This window comes from Trachypithecus francoisi, unplaced genomic scaffold, assembly GCF_009764315.1.
Source record: "Trachypithecus francoisi isolate TF-2019V2 unplaced genomic scaffold, Tfra_2.0 Lachesis_group11, whole genome shotgun sequence".
In the NCBI taxonomy this organism is placed as follows: domain Eukaryota; kingdom Metazoa; phylum Chordata; class Mammalia; order Primates; family Cercopithecidae; genus Trachypithecus; species Trachypithecus francoisi.
In genome coordinates, this window is record NW_022681456.1 from 85,649,220 (window position 1) to 85,672,791 (window position 23,572).

At 45.9% G+C, this 23,572-nt stretch overlaps 1 protein-coding gene across 1 annotated transcript in view; it reads right to left on the bottom strand.

Moving 5' to 3' along the window:
• Positions 1 to 23,572, bottom strand: part of TEX49 (testis expressed 49) — a 33,445-nt gene that overhangs the window by 2,447 nt on the left and 7,426 nt on the right. Inside the window, exons 2-3 of the mRNA XM_033222248.1 lie at positions 6,004 to 6,126; positions 239 to 383 (exon numbers count right to left, since the gene is read on the bottom strand). Coding sequence (XP_033078139.1) covers positions 239 to 383; positions 6,004 to 6,126 — 268 coding nt within the window. The remainder of the gene's footprint in view (positions 1 to 238; positions 384 to 6,003; positions 6,127 to 23,572) is intronic.

Below are 23,572 nucleotides of genomic sequence, written 5' to 3' on the forward strand. Positions count from 1 at the left end.
GACAGTTGTTTTGCACCAGCTCAGAAGTCACACCCACAAAGAGGAACACAAAGACAGACAAATATTTAACTCCTTTTAATGCCATCACGGCCCAAATTCTGGGGCCAGTTTTCTCTGGTAAGACTCAAATCTCTCCTAATTCCCTAACTGACCAGAGATGAAATAGTCTCTAAGACTGAAGCAAAGGGAAGGAGTACTTCCCTTGACCTCCCCACCCTTATGCCCCTCCCAGCCTAACCTGGTCATCGCGCTTTTTATGAGACAGTGGCGTGGGCTCCGGATCCATGGCATGGTTTCCTCTGGATGCACTCCTGGATCATGGGACTGCCAGAAGCTGAAGTTCTGAGCATCAGTCAAGGGGATTCTGAAGACCTGATTGGGAACTGAATGGGTGAGGGAAAGGGCAGGTTATCTAATTCCTTCAAGTTCCCGGCTCACTTTTCTGCCTCAGGACAGCAATAGCCCAGCCCAGCCCAGCAACTGCTCAGCCTGACCAGGTGCTGAGAGGTCCTGGGAGTGTGGTCACCACACCCTGCTTCACTTCCGGATTCCAGCATCTCACATCCTTCATGGTCAAATGAATCAGTCTTGGTTCTTCCTGCTGCTAGTAAGCCCATCTCCAAGAGAGCTTTCCCCAAGTGCTAAGATGGTAGAAAAACAGGTGGTCAACCCACGTGGGAAATGTGTAAGATGGGGTCCACTGATCCATTATTCTTCTTGGCTTAATCATCCTCATTCTCTTCCCTCCTCTTGGAAAAAATGGCTTCCTTTGCTCACTCCAAGTAATTCTCTGAAACCTAACTAATACTACCTCATGTTTAGATGCTGTTAATAGATGTCATTTATCTAGTGCCTATTATGTTCTAGATGTGGTATTAAATATTCTTAAATTTTTGTAATAATATCAGACTCTGATGCTGTTTGAAAAAGTACTTTTGGGCTGGGTGCAGTGGCTCACACCTGTAATCTGAGCACTTTGGGAGGCCGAGGCAGGCAGATCACCTGAGGTCGGAAGTTCAAGACCAACCTGACCAACATGGAGAAACCCCGTCTCTACTTAAAAAAAAATTAGCTGTGCGTGGTGGTGCATGCCTGTAATCCCAGCTATTCGGGAGGCTGAGGCAGGAGAATCACTTGAACCTAGGAGGCAGAGGTTGCGGTGAGCCAAGATTGTGCCATTGCACTCCAACTGGGGCAGTAAGAGCAAAACTCTGTCTCAAAAAAAAAAAAAAGTACTTTTGGCTGGGTGAGGTGGCTCATGCCTGTAATCCCAGCACTTTTGGAGGCCGAGGCAGGTAGATCACTTGAGGTCAGGAGTTTGAGACCAGCCTGGCCAACGTGGTGAAACCCCATCTCTACCAAAAATACAAAAATTAGCAGGGCATCATGGTGGGTGCCTGTAATCCCAGCTACTTGGGAGGCCGAGGCAGGAGAATTGCTTACACCTGAGAGACAGAGCTTGCAGTGAGCTGAGATCGTGCCACTGCACTCCAGCCAGGGTGACAGAGCGAGACTCTGTCTCAAAAAAAAAAAAAAAAGAAAAAAAAGTACTTTTACTATTTCTTTGGATAAGTCTAATGCTACCAGTATAAAATTTGTTTATTTTTAAAACTTAGAATTATAGCCTAATATTCTGGATTGCTATACAGTGTTTATAATAATTTTTTTAAAATCCCTAATAATTCATTGAGTAGATGTTACATTTTTTGGCTTATTTTCCTATTAATTAATAATAAGCTATTAAGTTTTGCTATTAGAGGCCAGGTGTAGTGGCTCACCTGTAATCCCAGCACTTTATTTATTTTTTATTTTTAAATTTTTTTTGAGACGGAGTCTTGCTCTGTCGCCCAGGCTGGAGTGCAGTGGCGCGATCTCCGCTCACTGCAAGCTCCGCCGCCTCCCGGGTTAAGGCCATTCTCCTGCCTCAGCCTCCCGAGTAGCTGGGACTACAGGCGCCTGCTACCACACCCGGCTAATTTTTTTGTATTTTCAGTAGAGACGGGGTTTCACCGTGTTCGCCAGGATGGTCTCTATCTCCTGACCTCGTGATCCGCCCACCTCGGCCTCCCAAAGTGCTGGGATTACAGGCGTGAGCCACCGCGCCCGGCCATCCCAGCACTTTAAGAGGCAGATGGATCACTCGAGCCCAGGACTTCCAGACCAGACCAGGCAACGTGTTGAAACTCCATTTCTACAAAAAATACAAAAATTAGTCCAGTGGGATGGTGCACGCCTGTAGTACCAGCTACTCGGAAGGCTGAGGTGGGAAGGATCGTTTGAGCCTGGGAGGTTGTTGAGGCTGCAGTGAGCCATCATTGTGCCACTGCATTCCAGCCTGGGCAACAGAGCAAGATTCTGTCTCAAAAAAGTTAAAATGGAAAAATATTAAAGTTTTGCTGTTAGAAATAACTTATTACCCCTCTTTCCACATGTGCCTGTTTTGATTTCTGAAAGTATTTTAGGTTTTAAACTTTAATTTTGTTATAATTATAGGTTCACATACAGTTGTAACGAATAGTACAGGGAAACCAGGTGCAATGGCTCATGCCTGTAATCCCAGCACTTTGGGAGAATCACTTGAGCCCAGGAGTTCAAGATCAGCCTGGGCAACATAGCAAGACCCTGTCTCTATTTAAAAACAAAAACAAAAACAGGGAAATCATGTGTACCCTTTACTCTTCCCCACAATGGTTACAGCTTACAAAACTATAGTGCACTACCACAACATGATATTAATATATTGAATACATTGATACAGAATAGTTCCATCACCACCCATCCTGGAGCTGGCATTTTATAGCCACCCTCTCCCACTGTCCCGCTTTGGAAATCAGTGATCTGTTCTTCATTTCTGTAATCTTGTCATTTTAAGAATGTTATAAGAGCCAGATGTGGTGGCTCACGCCTGTAATCCCAGCACTTTGGGAGGCCGAGGCAGGTGGATCACCTGAGGTCAGGAGTTCAAGACCAGCCTGACCAATATTGTGAAACCCCCGTCTCTACTAAAAATACAAAAATTAGCCGGGCTTGGTGGCGGGTGCCTGTAATTCCAGCTACTCAGGATACTGAGACAGGAGAATCACTTGAACCAAGAAGGCGGAGGTTGCAGTAAGCTGAGATCGTGCCATTGCACTCCAGCCTGGGCGACAGAGCGAGACTCCGTCTCAAAAACAAACAAACAAACAAACAAACAAACAAAAAAACCAGAGTGTTATATAAGAATGTTATATAAGACTGTCATATAAGAATGTTGTAAGGCCTGGTGTGGTGGCTCACACCTATAATTCCAGCACTTTGTGGGGCTGAGGCGGGAGGATTGCTGTGCTTGGGAGTGCCTGGGAGTTCAAGACCAGCCTGGGCAAAATAGCCAGACCTTGTGTCTAAAAAAAAAAAGAGAAAAAAGCTGGGCATAGTGGCACACACCTGTAGTCTCAGCTACTCGGGAGGTTGAGGTGGGAGGATCACTTGAGCCCAGGAGTTTGAGACTGTAGTGAGCTATAATTGCCCCATTGTACTTAGCCTGGGCAACAGAGTGAGACCCTGTCTTTAAAAAAAAAAAAAAAAAAGAATGTTATATAAATGGCATCATATACTATGTGATGTTTATTTTTATTTTTATTTTTTATCAGCCTACATCATGCTTTGATGTCCTACATGCTTTTTAGTTTTTGGTTTTTTTTTTTTTTGAGACAGGGTCTTGCTCTGTCACCCAGGCTGGAATGCAGTAGCGCTATCACAGCTCATGGCAGCCTTGACCTGCCAGGCTTAAGTGATTCTCCCACCTCAGCCTACTGAATAGCTGGGACTACAGGTGAGCACCACCACGCCCCGCAAATTTTTTTTTTTTTTTTTGAGACGGAGTCTCACTGTGTCATCCAGGTTGGAGTGCAACTGCGCCATCTCGGCTCACTGCAACCTCTGCCTCTTGGGTTCAAGTGATTCTCCTGCCTCAGCCTACCAAGTATCTAGGATTACAGGTGCCTGCCACTATGCCTGGCTAACATTTTTTTGTATTTTTAGTTGAGACGGGGTTTCGCCACGTTGGACAGGCTGGTCTTGAACTTCTGACCTCAAGTGATCCGCCCGCTTCGTCTTCCTAAAGTGCTGGGATTACAGGCATGAGCCACCGTGCCTGGCTGTATGTTTTATAGATGGGATTTCACCATGTTGCCCAGGCTGGCTACATGCTTTTTAAAACGTACATGTTTTCTCTTCACAATAGTGCTAAAAAGTATTATTCCCATTTCCAGATGGTTCAGAGAGATTGTGGTTAAAGGAACTTGCCTAAAGTCACAGAATTCATTTGCAGTTTAAACCTGGTTCAATAAAATGCCAAAGCTGGAGCTTACTATTCCTCAAAGGGATAATGCATGATAATATACAATGGTTTCATTTTTACTTTTTTTCTCCCAACAATTTTGAAAGATTAGTAAAACAATAGATCAGGCATTTTCTCTCCTCAACATCCTGCCTTTAAACCAATGAGGGGCCCAAAGTGGTGGCTCACGCCTGTAATCCCAGCACTTTGGGAGGCCAAGGGAGATGGATCACCTGAGATAAGGAGTTTGAGACCAGCCTGGCCAACATGGTGAAACCCCGTCTCTACTAAAAATGCAAAAATTAGCCAGGCGTGGTGGCGCACTCCTGTAATACCAGCTACTCAGGAGGCTAAGGCACAAGAATAACTTGAACAAGGGAGGCGGAGGTTGCAGTGAGCCAAGATTGCACCACTGCACTACAGCCTGGACGACAGAGTGAGAATCTGCCTCAAAACAACAACAACAACAACAACAGCAAAACCAATGAAGGAGTAGGTCAATAAAGGGTAAATGGGCCGGGTGTGGTGGCTCACACCTGTAATCCCAGCACTGTGGGAGGCCAAGGTGGGAGGATCACTTGAGCCTGGGAGTTTGATGCCAGCCTGGACAACATAGCATGACTCCCTCTCTACAAAAATGGTTTTAAAAAATTAGCCAAGCTTGGTGGTGCATGCCTGTAGTCCCAGCTACTCAGGAGGCTGAGGCAAGAAGATCACTTGAGCCCAGGAGTTCGAGGCTGCAGTGAGCTATGATTGTGCCACTGCACTCCAGCCTGGGTGACAGAATGAGATCCTGTTTCCAAGAAAAGAAAAGGTGAGACATCAAAAAAGAGGCAGAACTAGGACTCAAACATGGATCTTCTGCTTTTAAGTCTAATTCAAATTTCATTTTATTGATGGACATTGTGGCTCACGCCTGTAATCCCAGCACTTTGGGAGGCCCAAGTGGGTGGATCATTTGAGGTCAGGCGTTCGAGACCAACCTGGACAACATGGTGAAACCCCGTCACTACTAAAAATACAAAAATTAGCTGCGTATGGTGGCAGACACCTGTAATCTCAACTACTCGGGAGGCTGAGGCAAGATAATCACTTGAACCTGGGAGACAGACGTTGCAGTGAGCTGAGATGGCGCCACTGCACTCCAGCCTGGGTGACAGAGCAAGACTCTGTCTCAAAAAAAAAAAAAAAATTATTTTATCATGCTTATCCCATCACGCCTACTTTCTCCCTCTTCCTCTCAGTCTCTCTCCTCTTGGCTCTTTTTTTTTTTTCCTGCCAGATAACCATACCCAACCACATCCTAGCCATTCTTTTTTTTTTTTTTGAGACGAAGTCTCACCACTCTGTTGCCCAAGCTAGAGTGCAGTGGCACGATCTTGGCTCACTGCAACCTCCAGCTCCTGGCTTCAAGTGATTCTCCTGCCTCAGCCTCTTGAGTAGCTGAGACTACAGGCATGCACCACCATGCCTGGCTAATTTTTGTATTTTTAGTAGAGATGGGGTTTCACTATGTTGGCCAAGCTGGTCTTGAACTCCTGACCTTGTGATCTGCCCGCCTTGGCCTCCCAAAGTGCTAGGATTACCGACATGAGCCACCAAACCCGGCTTCATCCCAGCCATTCTTTAGGAACTCAGACATATCTTTTTTTATCCTAGCATGATGCCCACCCCAAGGTACTTACATGTCTTCAACAACACCTTCCGGACAGCTTCGTGGTATCTTGTGTGGCTATTCTGGTGCACGGAATAATTCCCATCTTTTGAGATAATGGGGGGAAGCCTAGTAGGCTCTGATTCCTTCTGGTCTGAAATGAGAGTAGACTTGTTCTGAGTACTTGGCAAATGACTATTTGATTCTCTGATTCCCTGGTCTCCATGCTAACCAGGTGCATGGCAGGCATCTCTCCTAGCCATTCACATCCAGTTCTCAGGAATCCAATCACCATGGCTGTGACAGAGGGGAGGGAGGGAGAATGCAGTGATCATAAGACCTCCCTTACCACTCTCTTGCTCCTGCCTGACTCCTGGGTTTTAAGCGGCCAACTTCTGGAATCAGGATATTGGACACATACTTACGGTTAGTGCAAGTGAAAAAGGCCCTTATCTGGGTAGACATTCCTCTCCTGGGATTGGCATATTTGCAGAACTTCAAATGGTTTAATAGTGGAAGTTATGTTTGAGCTAAGTCTTGGAGGAAAAGAAGGAGGTGGGTTACAGTAGAATCAGGAAGTGCATTTCAGACAGCAGAATGGCAAGTGTTTAGAAGCATTAGAGAGGCATCAGAGGGCTATTTGGTTTGGAGCCTGGAGTGCTGGGTAAAGAGGAGAAGGACAGGAGATGGGGCTGGTAAGGTAGTGCAGTGTAGTGGCTACCTAGCTTTCGTTATGTTTGGGAATCACTCCCTATGAAGCAAAACCTATATCTCACAATAGAGGCTGAATAGACGAGTTCTTCCTTACTCAACCTCTCTTTCAGCAAGGATATGGACAAAGAATTTTGGCTAGGCCAATCAAACACATCTGCTTCAGATTTTGAATCAAAGGTTGCAAGGAAGCAGTGGCCATATAAAGTTACCTGCTAGTGACAGGAGGTGACAGCAACGAAGCTGCCTCCTGTTTCCAGCAGCAGTATTCAGGACCCAGCATCCTTGGTGCTAGGAGTGCCCACCACAGCATTGAATGCAGTGGTGACTGTGCCAGACCAGGTCTATAGCATGATTCTGAGTATTGTTTCTGATTACCGTCCACCATGTGTAGTTTTCCATTCCTACTGCAGCTTTTATGTGCTTCCCAATATTTTCTTATTTTCTTTCTCTTTTTACTTATTTACGTATTTTAAGAGGGTCTCCCTCTGCCGTGCAGGCTGGGGTACAGTGGTGTAATCGTAGCTCATTGAAGCCATGAGCTCCTGGGCTCAAGAGATCTTCCCTCCTTAGCGTCCCAAAGTTCTGGGACTACAGGTATGAGCCACTGCATCCAGCCCCACGTACATATAGTTTTTCTTTTTTTTACACGGAGTCTCACTCTGTCACCCAGTGGCCCGATCTTGGCTCACTGCAACCTCTGCCTCCTGGGTTCAATCACTTCTCCTGCCTCAGCCTCCCAAGTAACTGGGACTACAGGCGCTTGCCACCACACCTGGCTAATTTTTGTATTTTTAGTAGAGACGGTAGTTCACCATATTGGCCAGGCTGGTCTCGAACTCCTGACCTCATGATCCATCTGCCTCCACCTCCCAAAGTGCTGGGATTACAGGCGTGAACCACTGTACCCAGCCAAAATTTTAAAAAATCCATTCATATTCTGCTTAAATAGGCTAGATTTGGCTTGCATCTCAGACTCCTGAACAAGGGAGGATGAGTTTGAGAAAAATTTAAGATGCAGAAGAGCAAGACTTGGTGAGGGAGTGAGAGAAGGAGAGCTGTTTAGGGTGGCTTCAAGATTTCTCTCTCTTGGCTGTTCCATCCATTCTGTCACGCAAGCCAAAGAGGCACTAGGCCCCTTTCCCTGTCTCCTCCAGCCAGTCTCAAATGCAGAGTAAAATCCAGCTCTTGGCTGGGCACAGTGGCTCATGCCTGTAATCTCAGCTCTTTGGGAGGCCAAAGCGGGTGGATCACCTGAGATCAAGGAGTTTGAGACCAGCCTGGGCAACATGGTGAAACCCCGCCTCTATGAAAAATACAAAAATTAGCTGGGAGTAGTGGTGTACGCCTGTAGTCCCAGCTACCCCGGTGGCTAAGGGAAGAGAATCGCTTGAATCCGGGAGGTGGAGGTTCCAGTGAGCCAAGATGATGCCACTACACTCCAGCCTGGGAGACAAGAGTGAAACTCCGTCTCCAAAAAAAAGGAAAAGAAAAAAATCCACCTCTGCATCTGACATTTTCAGTGACTCCATTCTGTATTCCTGGAGCAGAAGTCATCCCATTCCTCAAATTTTTATGTTTTGTGATTATGGATGCCTGTCAGGAACTGGATCAGTTTACCATTCTCTTTGGAAATTGTCGAGGATTGCTGACTAATCTCTGGTGGAGGGTGGTGATGCCCCTTCTGTTCTGGAGTTCCTCCCCAGCTCCTGCTTTTTTCTTTTCTTCCTGGCTCAGCCTCACTCATTCATCATCTCTGTCCCTCATCTCTCTCGTTTGCCCTCCAATTAAATCTCCTTTAACATTCGCTATCTGAAATAATGGTACCACTAGAGTGGGGAACAGTTTGAATCCCCTCCCTGTCCAGTTGAGGACTTGGAGAAGCAACAGTACTGAAGCCTTGGTTAGCATATAGAGTTCTGGAAGCCTCGACTGAACCACAGGGCTGATTTGTACTTCATTACAGGTTATAGCAATGAGGCCATTTCCTGGAAGCAATATTATTGAGCTTGGTATTTGAATTTGGGCAAGGTAGGGGTGGCAGGATGTCCTTGGACAAATAGAAATAGACTGAGGAGAAAGAACAAGCATATTCCTAGTGGCCAGTGGGAGCTAGACTGAGAATAATTATTGGTCTGAGCTCAGGTGACAGTTAGGAACTCTGTCTGTTCCTGAGGCCTCAGGCTGATTGCCAAGCGTACAGGCAGATGATGTTCTCTATCATCTCAACGTGTCCAAGCAGCAGGGTCCCGGCTTCCCATATGAATGGTCAGTGTGTGCTTGGAGGTGTGCTGGACAGTATTACTCACCTGGATGCCTTCCTTTGGAATCAAGCACCAATTGGCATATACCTTGCATCCATTTTTGGCAAGCTGGGAGATAGATATTCTTGGTAACCCATAACTTTCCCAAGCTGCCAAGATTTGGAAGGTACCTGGGGTGAAGGGGGCAGGGCTTGGAAAGAATCATGCCACAGCTACTGGGAAGGGGCATGTTCTGGGTAGAGGGATGCAATGAGCTCTTTATAACCAAACTCCAATGTGGTAAGGTAGATGAATCAATTATTCTGTCGGTAGGTGATACAACAGAATATCACCTACCGAATGGTCCTTCCTCCATCCAGTTAACGCCATGCTCTGCATGGTCTTTGCTGGTAGGTAGATATGAAGTACCCTAAATAGCTTTTAGAACTGGGCCACACATTGGAGGTTGCCATAAAACCACCTTTAATGCTTTGAATAGACTATGAAGGACATCTAGGGTGATATAAAAGTACTTGAGTGGATCTTCCATCCCTCCAAATTAATGGTGCAGATTTCTCAGTATTACAAGCTTCCCTGTGACTCGGGGTGGTCACACAATCTTAGTTATTCACTACTTTGCCCATTGCCTCTGTTTGTTGCAACTGGGGCTGATTGGCCACAATGTTTTCAGGTTGAACAATTTTTAGAATGAGTCTACCTTTGTGCCTCCCAGAAATCTACCTTCTAGATTAGGGTATTTGCAGCCAGGCATGGTGGCTAATGCCTATAATCCCAGCACTTTGGGAGACTGAGTTGTGGTGGGATGAGCCTGTGGTACTAGCTACTCAGGAGGCTGAGGTGGGAAGATCGCTGAAGTTCAGGAGGTTGAGGGTGCAGTGGGCTATGATTGTGCCACTGCACTCCAGCCTGGGTGACAGAGCAAGACCGTGTCTCAAAAAACAAAAAACAAAACAAAAAAAACAAACAGAAAAAATGACTCATAACTCCTGTCTAGGAGGTCAAATCAAATGTTAGGCATTAGTCTCTTAAAGGTGGATGGAACATTAAGATGTACTGAAATGGGCTGAAATGTGTTTGGAAGGCTAATTTGCACTTATCATCTTCCCTGATACAAATAAATTGTCAGTGCTTTGGGAGGAAGTGGACAGAAGCATGAGCCCAGGAAAGCAGACCAATCCTCAAGGCATGTTTTCCATATGGAAGCAGTTCCTTTGGCTCCATGTCCAAAAATATCTTCCTTGAAGTGGTGCACTTGTTCAGAATTCTGAACATGGGAAGTAGATGGGGCATGAGACGATAGCAGGACTTAGCGCTGGTTGCAGATTGCTGATGTAAAGTGGAGTACACGGAATTTTCTAGAGATAATAACAATAAAAATAGCTAGTGAATGTGCTTGGCACAACTCTATAATGTAGGTGCCATTATTATTTCCCAAAGAGGAAACAAGGTCAGAAAAGTTTAGTAATTTTCCCAAGTTACATAACTAGCATATGGTAGGGACATGAATTTAACCCAAGTAGTTTGACTCCAGAGCTCATGTTCTCAACCACCATTGCAATATCATCAGGCTTCCCAGGAAAGACAAAGGACTAAGGGGAAACACAGACTGTTCGAACCAGCCTTTGATAGGCTCCCCTGTGTACAGCTCAGTGGGGGTCCTGTCAAGGGTGTCTGCTCACCTGGAGCAGCCTTGAGTTAGGTGGGTGACATGGTATCATTTCCTTGATCCACAGGCAGAACCCTGCCTCCCTCAGCTCTACTAAAATGTGTAATATCATTTCCTATGGCCAGAATGGGGGAGCAGAGGCCTGGAACTTGGTGGGTAACTACCAGTGGATTAGATCAGTCCCAGTGGGGAAGACCAGTGCGGAAAGGCTAAACCCTTGTGGAAAAAGTGGCCTGTCTGCTGCGATACAGACACACTCACCCAGCTTAGAGGTGGGCCCACTCCTTAAGCTTAGAGTGTAGCTATGAATACGAGTACCTTCCCTTTCTAGTTTCATGTGGATAGGGGATGGAGTTGTGTTTTTATTGAGACAGGATCTCGCTCTGTTGCCCAGGCTAGAGTTCAGTGACACAATCATAGCTCACTGCAGCCTGGAACTCTTGGGCTCAGGTGATCCTCCTGCCTCAGCCTCCTGAGTAGTTGAGACTACAGGCATGTGCCACCATGCCTGGCTAATTAAAAACGAATTTATTTTTTGTAAAGAAGGGGTCTTGCTATGTTGCCCAAGCCAGTCTAGAACTCCTAGGCTCAAATAATCTTCCCACCTTGGCTTCACAAATTGCTTAGATTACAGGCATGGGCCATCACACTGTGCCCCAAGGTACATTTCTCTAACTTCAGAAGGTTTATCCATTTGGAAAGGCAGAGGGGCTCAGAGGCTCTGGCCAATTCTTTCTTGGCTGAATTGTGCCACTTATACTCCTGTTTGAAAAGCCAGAATGGGCCGGGGACAGTGGCTCATGCCTCTAATCCCAGCACTTTGGGAGGCTGAGGCGGGTGGATCACTTGAGGTCAGGAGTTCGAGACCAGTCTGGAAAAAAAAAAAAAAGAGACCAGTCTGGCCAACATGGCAAAACTCTGTCTCTACTAAAAATACAAAAATTGGCCAGGCGTTGTAGCACACGACTGTAGTTCCAGCTACTCTGGAGGCTGAGGCAGGAGAGTCACTTGAACCTGGGGGGCAGAGGTTGCAGTGAGCTGAGATTGCGCCACTGCACTCCACCCTGGGTGACAGAGTGAGACTGTCTCCAAAAAAAAAAAAAAAAAAAAAAGAGAGCGAGAAGAAAAGAAAAGCCAGAACAACAGTGCCCTCTGCTGTGGAGTCTAAGAATGGGCTCTACAGCTGTCTCCTAACAGGCGGTTCACCAAAGAGGCAGGGAGACTAGGAGATTGAGCAGAGGACATTCCAGCCAGGCTTCCTCTAACAGAATCCAGGAAATAAGAACGTAAGTAAGACGAGTTCAGCTTTTACCAACGACTCGAGGTTGAGCCTTTCTTTAAAGAAATTCATTTGGAATTGGAAATGAAAGCAACTCTGAGGACTCATTAGTGAATTCCTCAGGGAAGGGGAATGATAAGGGCAGCAGTGGAGTAAGCTGGAGTGAGGCCCTTTGGATGTGCACAGCTTGAAGGTCAGTGTGTCTGTGGCTAGAGGGCAGTCACTGGAGAGTCTGGCAAGGAGAGGTCATTTGTCTCAATTGTCTCAAGACAAGAACAGGGAAAGAATAATCTTTCCCTACTACCCAAATCTCGCAGAGATTTTCTCTGTGACTCTGGTCAATGAACAGTGTTCTGGGTGCCTGGACTTGTGTTATGGTGAGAGCTAGGCTGACACAAGATTTTCATATAACAAGGCAAGGGAGTTGTCTCAAAGAAGGGCCAGATTAGAGGGAATTTTTCTAGAAAAAAGAACAAGGCCCTCCTGGACTAAGAGGAGGGTCAGGTATGAAGCTAAGAATAAATAGGATGGGCCGGGCGCGGTGGCTCAAGCCTGTAATCCCAGCACTTTGGGAGGCCGAGACGGGCGGATCACAAGGTCAGGAGATCGAGACCATCCTGGCTAACATGGTGAAACCCCGTCTCTACTAAAAAATACAAAAAACTAGCCGGGCGAGGTGGCGGGCGCCTGTAGTCCCAGCTACTCGGGAGGCTGAGGCAGGAGAATGGCGTGAACCCGGGAGGCGGAGCTTGCAGTGAGCTGAGATCCGGCCACTGCATTCCAGCCTGAGTGACAGAGCGAGACTCCGTCTCAAAAAAAAAAAAAAAAAAAAAGAATAAATAGGATGGCTGGGCACAGCGGCTCACGCCTGTAATCCCAGCAAGAGAGGCCAAGGCAGGTGGATCACCTGAGGTTGGTAGTTCGAGACTAGCCTGGCCAACATGATGAAACCTTGTCTCTACTAAAATACAAAAAATTAGCTGGGTGTGGTCACATGTGCCTGTAATCCCAGCTAGTCAGGAGGCTGAGGCAGGAGAATCGCTTGAACCCGGGAGGCAGAGGTTGCAGTGAGCCGAGATCACCCCACTGCACTCCAGTCTGGGCAACAATAGCAAAACTCTGTCCAAAAAAAAAAGAATAAATAGGAGAGCAGGGTTCAAAGCTGGTGTTGAGAGAGATTCAGCAAAGGAAAGGACTGATACAGGATTGTGCTTCCCTGGGCAGGACGAAAGGGAAACCTTGAGCACCCAAGAGCCCAGAGTAAAAGGTGAACAAACCCTGGAAGCTGGGCTGAATCTGCAGGAGCAACCAGTATTAGAATGAGGAAGAGTGAGCCTGGGAGGGACATGAATCTCCCAACTGGTAGACATAAGAGTTCTGGTCACTGGTCAGGGGTGCTGTTCTGTGGGCAGTGAGTTGACCAGCCTCTTTCGGGGCCTAGATGAAATATCCTTTGAAGCCAGCCAGGTTTTTTGTACAAGGAATCTTATGGTTAAAAATACTGTTTTCCAGGTATCCTATCCTGGCAAGTATGTCTTGAATAGTGGACAAAGATATTGTAGTCACAGGAAAGGTGTATGCTCTATATGTAAACAGTAAACTTACATATGATTTATAACTTTTCCTCCATCATCTATTGTAAAGTTTTATGTGCTAGTTCTTAGGTACATTAGATATATTATTTTATTTAATGTCCATAATAAATCTTTCTTTTTTTGAGACAGAGTCTGTTGCCTCAGGCTAGAGTGCAGCTCACTGCAACCTCCGCCTCCCAGGTTCAAGAGATTCTCGTGCCTTGGCCTCCCAAGTAGCTGGGATTACAGGCACCCACTAACACATGCAGCTAATTTTTGTATTTTTAGTAGGAATGAGGTTTCACCATGTTGGCCAGGCTAGTCTTGAACTTCTGACCCCAGGTGATCTGCCTGTCTCAGCCTCCCAAAGTGTTAGGATTACAGGTACGAGTCACTGCACCCAGCCTCTCCACACTAAGTCTATAAGGCAGACATTATCGTCTCCATTTATAGGTGAGGAAACTGAGGCACTGTGAATTTGCTTAGTGTGAGTTAGCCTCCTGAATTTGAACATCTTTGGATCCTTGATAAACTCAGTTTCTTTTTGTTTTTCAGTCAGCCTCACTCTGTCACTAGGCTGGAATGCACTGGTGCAATCATGGCTCACTGCAGCCTCAACCTCCTGGGTTCAAGTGATCCTCCCACCTCAGCCTCCCAAGTACCTGGGACTACGGGCATGTGCCAACACACCTGGCTAATTTTTGGTAGAGACAAGGTCCCAGTGTGTTGCCCAGGCTGGTCTCAAACCCCTGGACTCAAGCGATCCTTTTGCCTCAGCCTCCCAAAGTGCTGGGATTACAGGTATGAGCCACTGCACCTGGCTTAAACTGAGTTTCTGAAGTCAAGGATAGACCAAAGTATGTTCCCCACACCCATTTTCCTCTTTGGTCTTTCTATTTTGATTCTTTATCAGGAGGAAAACGTAGGAAGGAGGCAGGAACTGGCAGAATGTTTGATTACACATGTTGACTCACCTCTGTGAGTTTTCATTATGACTATAATAAGGAAAGCTTGAGTGGGCCCTTTTGAGTTGAATGTTAATACACTCACACCTACTAGGAGTGAAAAAAAAGCCTATCGTTCTTCAAGGAAGAATTGTGAATGACTTAAAAATATCATGATAGTAAGAGTGTTAAGAATGAAAAGTGTGAATATTAATAGGTTCATTTTTATAGTTGCTGTTAAAGGCCTAGCTAAGGGACCAGGCAAGGAATGTGGCTGATTCGAACCACAGAGTGGTTGAAGTGCTAAAACCAGATGGACAGAAAGGTGTCAAGCAGTTTGAGTGAATGTATTAACAAGGTGAAATCAACCAGAAAGAAACTGGGACCAGGAACCATTCTGGAGACAAATGAGAGTCTTTCAAGATTGTTTAGCTTGTGGAAAAGGGTGAGTAGAGATTCAGGAACTGTGGGTTCCCTGAATTGATGGACATAGAATTTGGGATGAGAAAGACCAGGGTAAGCAAGGTAGATGTGGGCTTGCTAGGAGATGAAGAGAATGCTGTATTTTACCCATAATCTCCCTGCCCCACGTGAATTTCCCAAACCAGTTCTGAGGTAATAGAAAATATGAGGCATGTTCCCCATGGTGGTCCATAAGCTCAAACCCTTCCCAGCTAACCATATATTTCTTTTTTTTTTTTTTTTTTTTTTTTTTTGAGGAGGAGTCTCGCTCTGTCGCCCGGACTGGAGTGCAGTGGCCGGATCTCAGCTCACTGCAAGCTCCGCCTCCTGGGTTTACGCCATTCTCCTGCCTCAGCCTCCCTAGTAGTTGGGACTACAGGCGCCTGCCACCTCGCCCGGCTAGTTTTTGTATTTTTAGTAGAGACGGGGTTTCACCGTGTTAGCCAGGATGGTCTCGATCTCCTGACCTCGTGATCCGCCCGTCTCGGCCTCCCAAAGTGCTGGGATTACAGGCTTGAGCCACCGCGCCCGGCCTAGCTAACCATATATTTCAAGCAACCTCAGCAGCACCAGGATTCAGAACCATCTGAGCTCTGTTGCACTTTTCTGCCCATATGTTAAATAACATGAGAACTAAGGGTTTACCATTTAACTTAGCAATATGTGAGTCATTGGTAAATGGATACAGGAGGGTTTTGTTTTGTTTTGTTTTTTAGATAGAGAGGGAGTCTTCTGTTGCTCAGGTTGGAGTGCAGTGGTGTGATTATAGCTCAACGCATCCTCAATCTCCTGGGTTCAAGCAATCTTATCTCCTCAGCATCCCTAATAACTGGGACTAAAATTGCGTGCCACCATCCCCAGCTAATTTTTTTGATTTTTAGTAGAGATGAGGTCTCACTCTCTTACCCAGGCTGATCTAAAACTCCTAACTCAAGTGATTCTCCTGCCTCGGCCTCCCAAAATACTGGGATTACAGGCCTGGGCCACTGCACCTAGCCTGGAGCAGTTTTAACGGTGTGGTGATGGCAAGAGCCTGGGTTGGTGTGGGCTCAAGAGAGAATGGCCGAAGAACCAGAGACAGGCCGGGCGCGGTGGCTCACGCCTGTAATCCCAGCACTTTGGGAGGCCAAGATGGGTGGATCACGAGGTCAGGAGATCGAGACCATCCTGGCTAACATGGTGAAACCCCTTCTTTACTAAAAATACAAAAAGTTAGCCAGGCATGGTGGCGGGCGCCTGTAATCCCAGCTACTCAGGAGGCTGAGGCAGGAGAATGGCGTGAACCCGGGAGGCGGAGCTTGCAGTGAGCCAAGATCACGCCACTACGCTCCAGGCTGTGCAACAGAGCAAGACTCTGTTGCAAAAATTAAAAAAAGAAAAAAAAAGAATTAAGAAGAAGAACCAGAGATAGAAAAAACAGGCAACTCTTTTTTTTTTTGAGACCGAGTTTCGCTCTTGTTGCCCAGGCTGCAGTGCAATGGCACGATCTTGGCTCACCAAAACCTCTGCCTCCCGAGTTCAAGCGATTCTCCTGCCTCAGCCCCCTGAGTAGCTGGGATTACAGACATGTGCCACCATGCCTGGCTAATTTTGTATTTTTAGTAGAGACAGAGTTTCCCATTTTGGTCAGGTTGGTCTTGAACTTCTGACCTCAGGTGATCTGACCGCCTTGGCCTCCCAAAGTGTTGGGATTACAGGCATGAGCCACCGTGCCTGGCCCAAACAGACAACTCTTATGAGGAATTTTGCTCTACGGGGAGCAGGGAAATAGGAAATGTGGGGTTTTAAGATGGAAGAAGAAATATATTTTTTTGGCGGGGTGGGGGGGTACTGAGTCTTGCTCTGTCGCCCAGACTGGAGTGCAGTGGCATGATCTCGGTCCACTGCAGCCTCCGCCTCCCAGGTTCAAGTGATTCTTCTGCCTCAGACTCCCAAGTAGCTGGCACTACAGGTGTGCACCACCACGCCTGGCTAATTTTTGTATTTTTAGTAGAGATGGGTTTTCATCATGTTGGTCAGGTTGGTCTTGAACTCCTGGCCTCAAGTGATCCACCTGCCTCGGCCTCCCAAAGTTCTGGGATTACAGGTGTGAGCCACTAGGCTCAGCCAGAAGAGGAAATTATAGATGGACAAATTAATACAAGGGTGAGAAGAATTATTGGAGTGGTGTTTTGGAGAAGGCAAAAAGAAATGGGATCTGGTCAAAAGTGGAGGGGGTTTGTCTTAATAGGTGCGTGGGCCATTCATTCATGATAATAGGAGATATATGGGCACAGATGCAGGTAGATGGATAGATGTGGTTTGTGATAGCTTATGGAAATTATCTACCAATTGCTTCTGTTTTCTCTTTGAAATGGAAGGCAACTCATTATATGAGAATGAGGACGGGGGGAGGAGGTGTTGGAGGTTTGAAGAAACAGGAGAAGGTAGGAAAAGGCCTCCAGGAGATGAGGAGAGTGAATGGAACAAGGAAATGTAGCTTGACTTCTGGGCAGCGATAATCACCACAACAAGACCCACTGAGTTTGGTGATCATGGATTTAAAGCTAGGGCAATTGGCATGCCTTTTTTTTTTTTCCCCTAGACTGCGAGTGTAAACTTCTCTTTCCAGGAATTTTGATATAATCCGGATGGTAGTGGGGAGAGGAGGGTGGAAAAAGAAATGAGGGCAATAGCTCGAGGGGACCACGTGGCCAAGGGAGGTTTCTTCCCTTGCCCTTCCCCTGCCAGATGGAAGAGATTATAGCATATTTGTATACTGACGGAAATGATCTGAGAAGAAGGAGAATCCTGAGGGAGAAGGTGATAGTTTTAGGAGCAAAATCCTATAGTAGATGAGAAGGGATGGGCTCCAGTACACAAATGGAGTCAGTTCATTCATTGAACCAGAGGGAATGGAGTGGAATGTTAGATGTGATGATGGAAAGTCTTTGATTCCTTCTAATTTTTTTAGTGAAATAAGGAGCAAGGAAGTTAGCTCAGAGTGAGGATGGGAGAGGGGCTTTAGATCTCCAGGGAGGGGATGTGAAATAGTTGACTTGAGGATTGGGAGAGTGACTGGGGGAATATGATAGGATTGTCAGGCTGCCCTGAGTTCCCACTTGACATCTGTGGTTATGGTACTCATCACTCTAGGAAGACTAAACATCCTAGATAAAAGCTAAATAAAGTCACCTTTGTCTCGACAGGTTTCTCTGGAGCACACTTTTCATGGCCTTATAATGAACTCCTAGAGGTCAGCCTATGTGTCTCACAGCTTGGCCATGTGGGCACAGACTTCAACTCTGGGGCAATTCAAGTGGCTTCAAGAAAGTACTAAGAATAGAAGAAAATTACTATTGAATGCAATTTTCAGGTGGAAGATTGGATGATATGGTTGAAGCCAAACTTGGCGGAGGGTAGCCAAGTTGCCTGAATGTCTTTGTGAAAAGGGATTGTGGCATCAGAAATACTATTCTATGGTTCCTTTTGTTATGAGGTCATGGATGATGGGCACAGTGCATAGCTATGTTAGGGTTTGCACTATTAAAAAGGCTGTCAGAACTGGGAGATGAATTTCAGGGCTGGGATGCAATGAAAGCAATCTGATCAAAGTGGGAGTGAAGGTACCCTACTACAGTTTTGGCTTTGAATTTTTTCTTGATTTTCAATCTGTTTTTATGAAGATGAAGCCCTAGGCTTAGCTCTATACATGACAAGCTTCTCATTCTTCAGGCTGTTGCTCAAACATTACTTCATTGAATTATCTGTCTAAAGAGGGTCTCTTGTTGGGCATGGTGGCTCATGCCTGTAATCTCAGCATTTCGGGAGGCTGAGGCAGGAGGATCACTTGAGCCCAGTTTAAGACCAGCCTGGGCAACAAAAGGAGATGCTACCTCTCAAAAAAATGAAATAAAGTAAAAGTTAAAAAAACAAAATAAAATAAAGTGTGCCTCTCCAAGTTACTCTTCATTACGGCATCTTCAAATTCAGTTGTCCATAAGGGCCAGGCAGATAATGCTTATGAGTAAAGCAAGCTGGGTAAGAAACCTGTACCATCTGAAGGGGGAAGCTGCTACTTTATTCTACCTGTTTGTTGTCATTTACAGCCACAGTTTAGGGCCAGTGTGGCCAAATCTAATTTTTTTTTTTTTTTTTTTTTTTTTTTGAGACAGAGTCTCACTTTGTTGCCCAGGCTAAAGTACAGGGGCACAATGTCGGCTCACTGCAACCTCTGCCTCCCGGGTTCAAGTGATTCTCCTGCCTCAGTCTCCCGAGTAGCTGGGATTACAGGCATGTGCCACCATGCCCAGCTAATTTTTGTGTTTTTAGTAGAGACAGGTTTCACCATGTTGGCCAGGCTGGTCTTAAACTCCTGACCTCAGATGATCCACTCGCCTTGGCCTCCCAAAGTGCTTGGATTACAGGTGTAAGCCATTGTGCCCAGCCCCCAAATCTAATTTTTAAAGAGAAGTCAGAAATGTTGGTTTTACGTGAAATCTCTGGATTTTTAGATGTTGGTCTACATTTGTTTTTAAAAAGCACTCTGCAAACTGAGCATGGCATCAGGCTACATCTGGCATCCAGGCCAGCACTTTAGGACTTCTGTTCTATTGCATTGCCCCTTTATTTTCTCCCCAGCACTCGGCACAATTTGTATCTTGTTTATTTATTTACTAGTTTTATTGTCTGTGTTAATCACTGTTATATTTCTAGTGTCTTACACAGTGGCTGGTACAATCAATTCCCAATAAATAAATATTTGATGTTGGATTAGAGGGGGAGTCTGGCTTGGTGCTTTACTTAGAAGCTTTTTATATATTCTCAATATTATTGCATACATGATTTATACATATGAACATGTAAGTATGTATGCGTTTATATATGTGTGTATATGTGCATGTAGATATACACCCATCTATATATGACAAATATTTTCACTCAGTCTCTCTCTTGATTTTAAGTTTATGATGTCTTTTGATACACAATTAAATTATTTTTTAGTAAAAATTGTCAATATTTTCTTTTAGGCTTCTGGGCTTAATGTCTAATAAAGAAAGATTTGCAAAACCCTGCTAAGAATATACAAATACTCTATGTTTTCTTCTAATATTTGTGTAGTTTTATTTATTGAACTCTCTAATTCATCTGAAATAGATTGATTGATTGAGACAAAGTCCTGCTCTGCCACCCAGTCTGAGAGGTGCGATCTTGGCTCACTGCAATATCCGCCTCCTGGGTTCAAGTGATTCTCTGGCCTCAGCCTCCCAAGTAGCTGGGCTGTAGGCATGCACCACGAAGCCCAGCTAATTTTTTTGTATTTTTAGTAGAGACGGGGTTTCACCATGTTGGTCAGGCTGGTCTCGAACTCCTGACTTCAAATGATCTGCCTGCCTCAGCCTCGGGAATTTATTTTTGTGTATGATGTGAGGTGGGAGGTGTGTATTACGCTGAGAAACATCTTTTTATTCTTTTTTTTTTTTGAGATGGAGTCTCGCACCGTCCCCCAGGCTGGAATGCAGCAGTGGCCGTATCTCAGCTCACTGCAAGCTCCGCCTCCCGGGTTCACGCCATTCTCCTGCCTCAGCCTCCCGAGTAGCTGGGACTACAGGCGCCCGCCACCTCGCCCGGCTAGTTTTTTTTTGTTTTTTTGTTTTTTTGTTTTTTTTTTGAGACGGAGTTTCGCGCTGTCGCCCAGGCTGGAGTGCAGTGGCCGGATCTCAGCTCACTGCAAGCTCCGCCTCCCGGGTTTACGCCATTCTCCTGCCTTAGCCTCCCGAGTAGCTGGGACTTCAGGCGCCCGCCACCTCGCCCGGCTAGTTTTTTGTATTTTTTAGTAGAGACGGGTTTTCACCGTGTTAGCCAGGATGGTCTCGATCTCCTGACCTCGTGATCCGCCCGTCTCGGCCTCCCAAAGTGCTGGGATTACAGGCTTGAGCCACCGCGCCCGGCCGGCAGTGGCTTTTATAAAAATGAAGCTGAGGCCGGGCGCGGTGGCTAATGCCTGTAATCCCAGCACCTTGGGAGGCCGAGGCAGGCAGATCACAAGGTCGGGAGTTCAAGACCAGTCTGACCAACATGGAGAAACCCCACCTCTACTAAAAATACAAAAATTAGCCTGGTGTGGGGGCACAGGCCTGTAATCCTAGCTACTTGGGAGGCTAAGGCACAAGAATTGCTTGAGCCCTGGAGGCAGAGGTTATACTTCTTCGTAAATTAAGAATAAAAAGATGGGGCCAGGCATGGTGGCACATGTCTGTAATCCCAGCTACTTGGGAGGCTGAGGCAGGAGGATCACTTGAACCTGGGAGGTGGAGGTTGCACTGAGCCGAGATCGTGCCATTGCACTCCAGCCTGGGCAACAAGAGCGAAATTCCATCTAAAAAAAATAAAAATAAAAATAAAATAAATAAAAGCCACAGCCCTTTTCCTCCACACATATTCTCCATCAGTTCAAATATTTGGATAACAGGTGGCAGGCACCTGTTATCCCAGCTACTCAGGAGGCTGAGGCAGGAGAATCGCTTGAACCCGGGAGGCGGAGGTTGCAGTGAGCCGAGATTGTGCCATTGCACTCCAGCCTCGGCAACAGAGCGAGACTCTGTCTCAAAAAACAAAACAAACAAACAAATAAAAAACAGAAAAAAAAGAAAAGGAAAATGAAGCTGAATGTTTTGGAAAAACTCAAAAAAGGTGGGTCATTTAAAAGCTGGGGGCTAGGTGAGGTGGCTCATGCCTGTAATATGTGCTTTGGGGGGCCCAGGCAGAAGGATTGCTTGAGGCCAGGGGCTCGAGACCAACCTGGGCAACAAGTGAGACCCTGTGTCTACAAAAAAAATTTTTTTAAATTGTAGTAAACTTTGAGTTAAAATGGATTGGAGTTAGAAAATCACAATTTTGCAATTATTACAGAAATAACAGATTCACACAAAACCATCAATCGTTACTAAAATTAGTGGGTGAAAATCTGATGAAGAATAGGATAGTTGACTAGGTGCAATGGCTCATGCCTGTAATTCCACCACTTAGGGAGGTTGGGGCGGGAGAATCGCTTGAGCGCAGGAATTTGAGAATAGCCTGGGCAACATAGCCCAGGTCTAGTAGACCTTCTACTAGAAATGAAAACAACTGGCTGTGTGTGGTGGTGGGCATCTGTAGTCCCAGCTACTTAGGAGGCTGAGGTTGGAAAATTGCTTAAGTCTGGGAGGTCAAGGCTGCAGTGAGCTGTGATTGTGCCACTGCACTCAAGCCTGAGCAACAGAGTGACACCTTGTCAAAAAAAAAACAAAAAAGAATAGGATACTAACATTTTTCCAAAGAATCTTACCAGAAATTATTGGTTACAAAAGAAGAATGGTAACTTGACAGTGAAGAAAACCAACACCTTAAGTGGTCAAAGTTCACATTACCAGTAATGGGACAAAATGACATCATGAGCCTCCCGATATGATGTACTGAGGACATAATGTCACTTATTCCTGCCAAAGATGTTTAAACTCAATCTAATCATGAGAAACATCAGAAAAATCCAAATTATGGAATATTCTACACAATGTCTTGCCTATATTATTACAAAAATGTCAATACTAGCCAGGCGTCTAATCCCAGCACTTTGGGAAGCAGAGGTGGGTGGATCACCTGAGGTTGGGAGTTCGAGACCAGCCTGAGCAACATGGAGAAACCCCATCTCTACTAAAAATACCAAATTAGCTGGGCCGGGTGGCACATGCCTGTAATTCTAGCTACTTGGGAGGCTAAGGCAGGAGAATCGCTTGAACCTGGACGGCGGAGATTGCGGTGAGCCACTGCACTCCAGCCTGGGCAACAAGAGCAAAACTCTGTCTCAAAAAAAAAAAAAAAAAAAAGGCAGTACCATGAAACGAAGGTGAAGGAACTATTCCAGATTAAAGGAGACTAAAGAGACATGCTCACTAAATGCAATGGTTGATCCTTAACTGGACCCTGGAAGGAAAAATTTTGCTCCAAAAGACATTAATGGACAGTCTGGGCAACATAGCGAGACCTCATCTCTTTTATTTTTAATTTTTAAGATGGAGTCTCTGTCACCCAGGCTGGAGTGCAATGGCGTGATCTTGGCTCACGGCAACCTCCATCTCCCAGGTTCAAGCAGTCCTCCCAAGTCATTCTCCTGAGTAGCTAGCATTACAGGCACCTGCCACCATGCCTGTCTAATTTTTGTATTTTTAGCAGAGACTAGGTTTCACCATGTTGGCCAGGCTGGGACCTCCTCTCTTAAAAAAGAAAAAAAAAAAGTTGCCCAGGTGTGATGGCTCATGCCTATAATTCCAGCACTTTGGGAGTCTGAGGTGGGAGAATCACTTGAGCCCAGGAGCTCAAGGCTGCAGTAAACCATGATCACCTCACTGCACTGAAGCCTGGGAGACAGAGTAAGACCTTGTCTAAAAAAAAAAAAAAAAAAAGGCGGGGCGCAGTGGCTCACGCCTATAATCGCAGCACTTTGGGAGGCCAAGGTGTGCAGATCACGAGGTCAGGAGATCAAGACCATCCTGGCTAACACAGTGAAACCCTGTCTGTACTAAAAATACAAAAAATTAGCCAGACGTGCTGGCGGGCACCTGTAGTCCCAGCTACTCTGGAGGCTGAGGCAGGAGAATGGCCTGAACCCGGGAGGCAGAGCTTGCAGTGAGTTGAGATCACACCACTGCACTCCAGCCTCAGCGACAGTGAGACACCATCTCA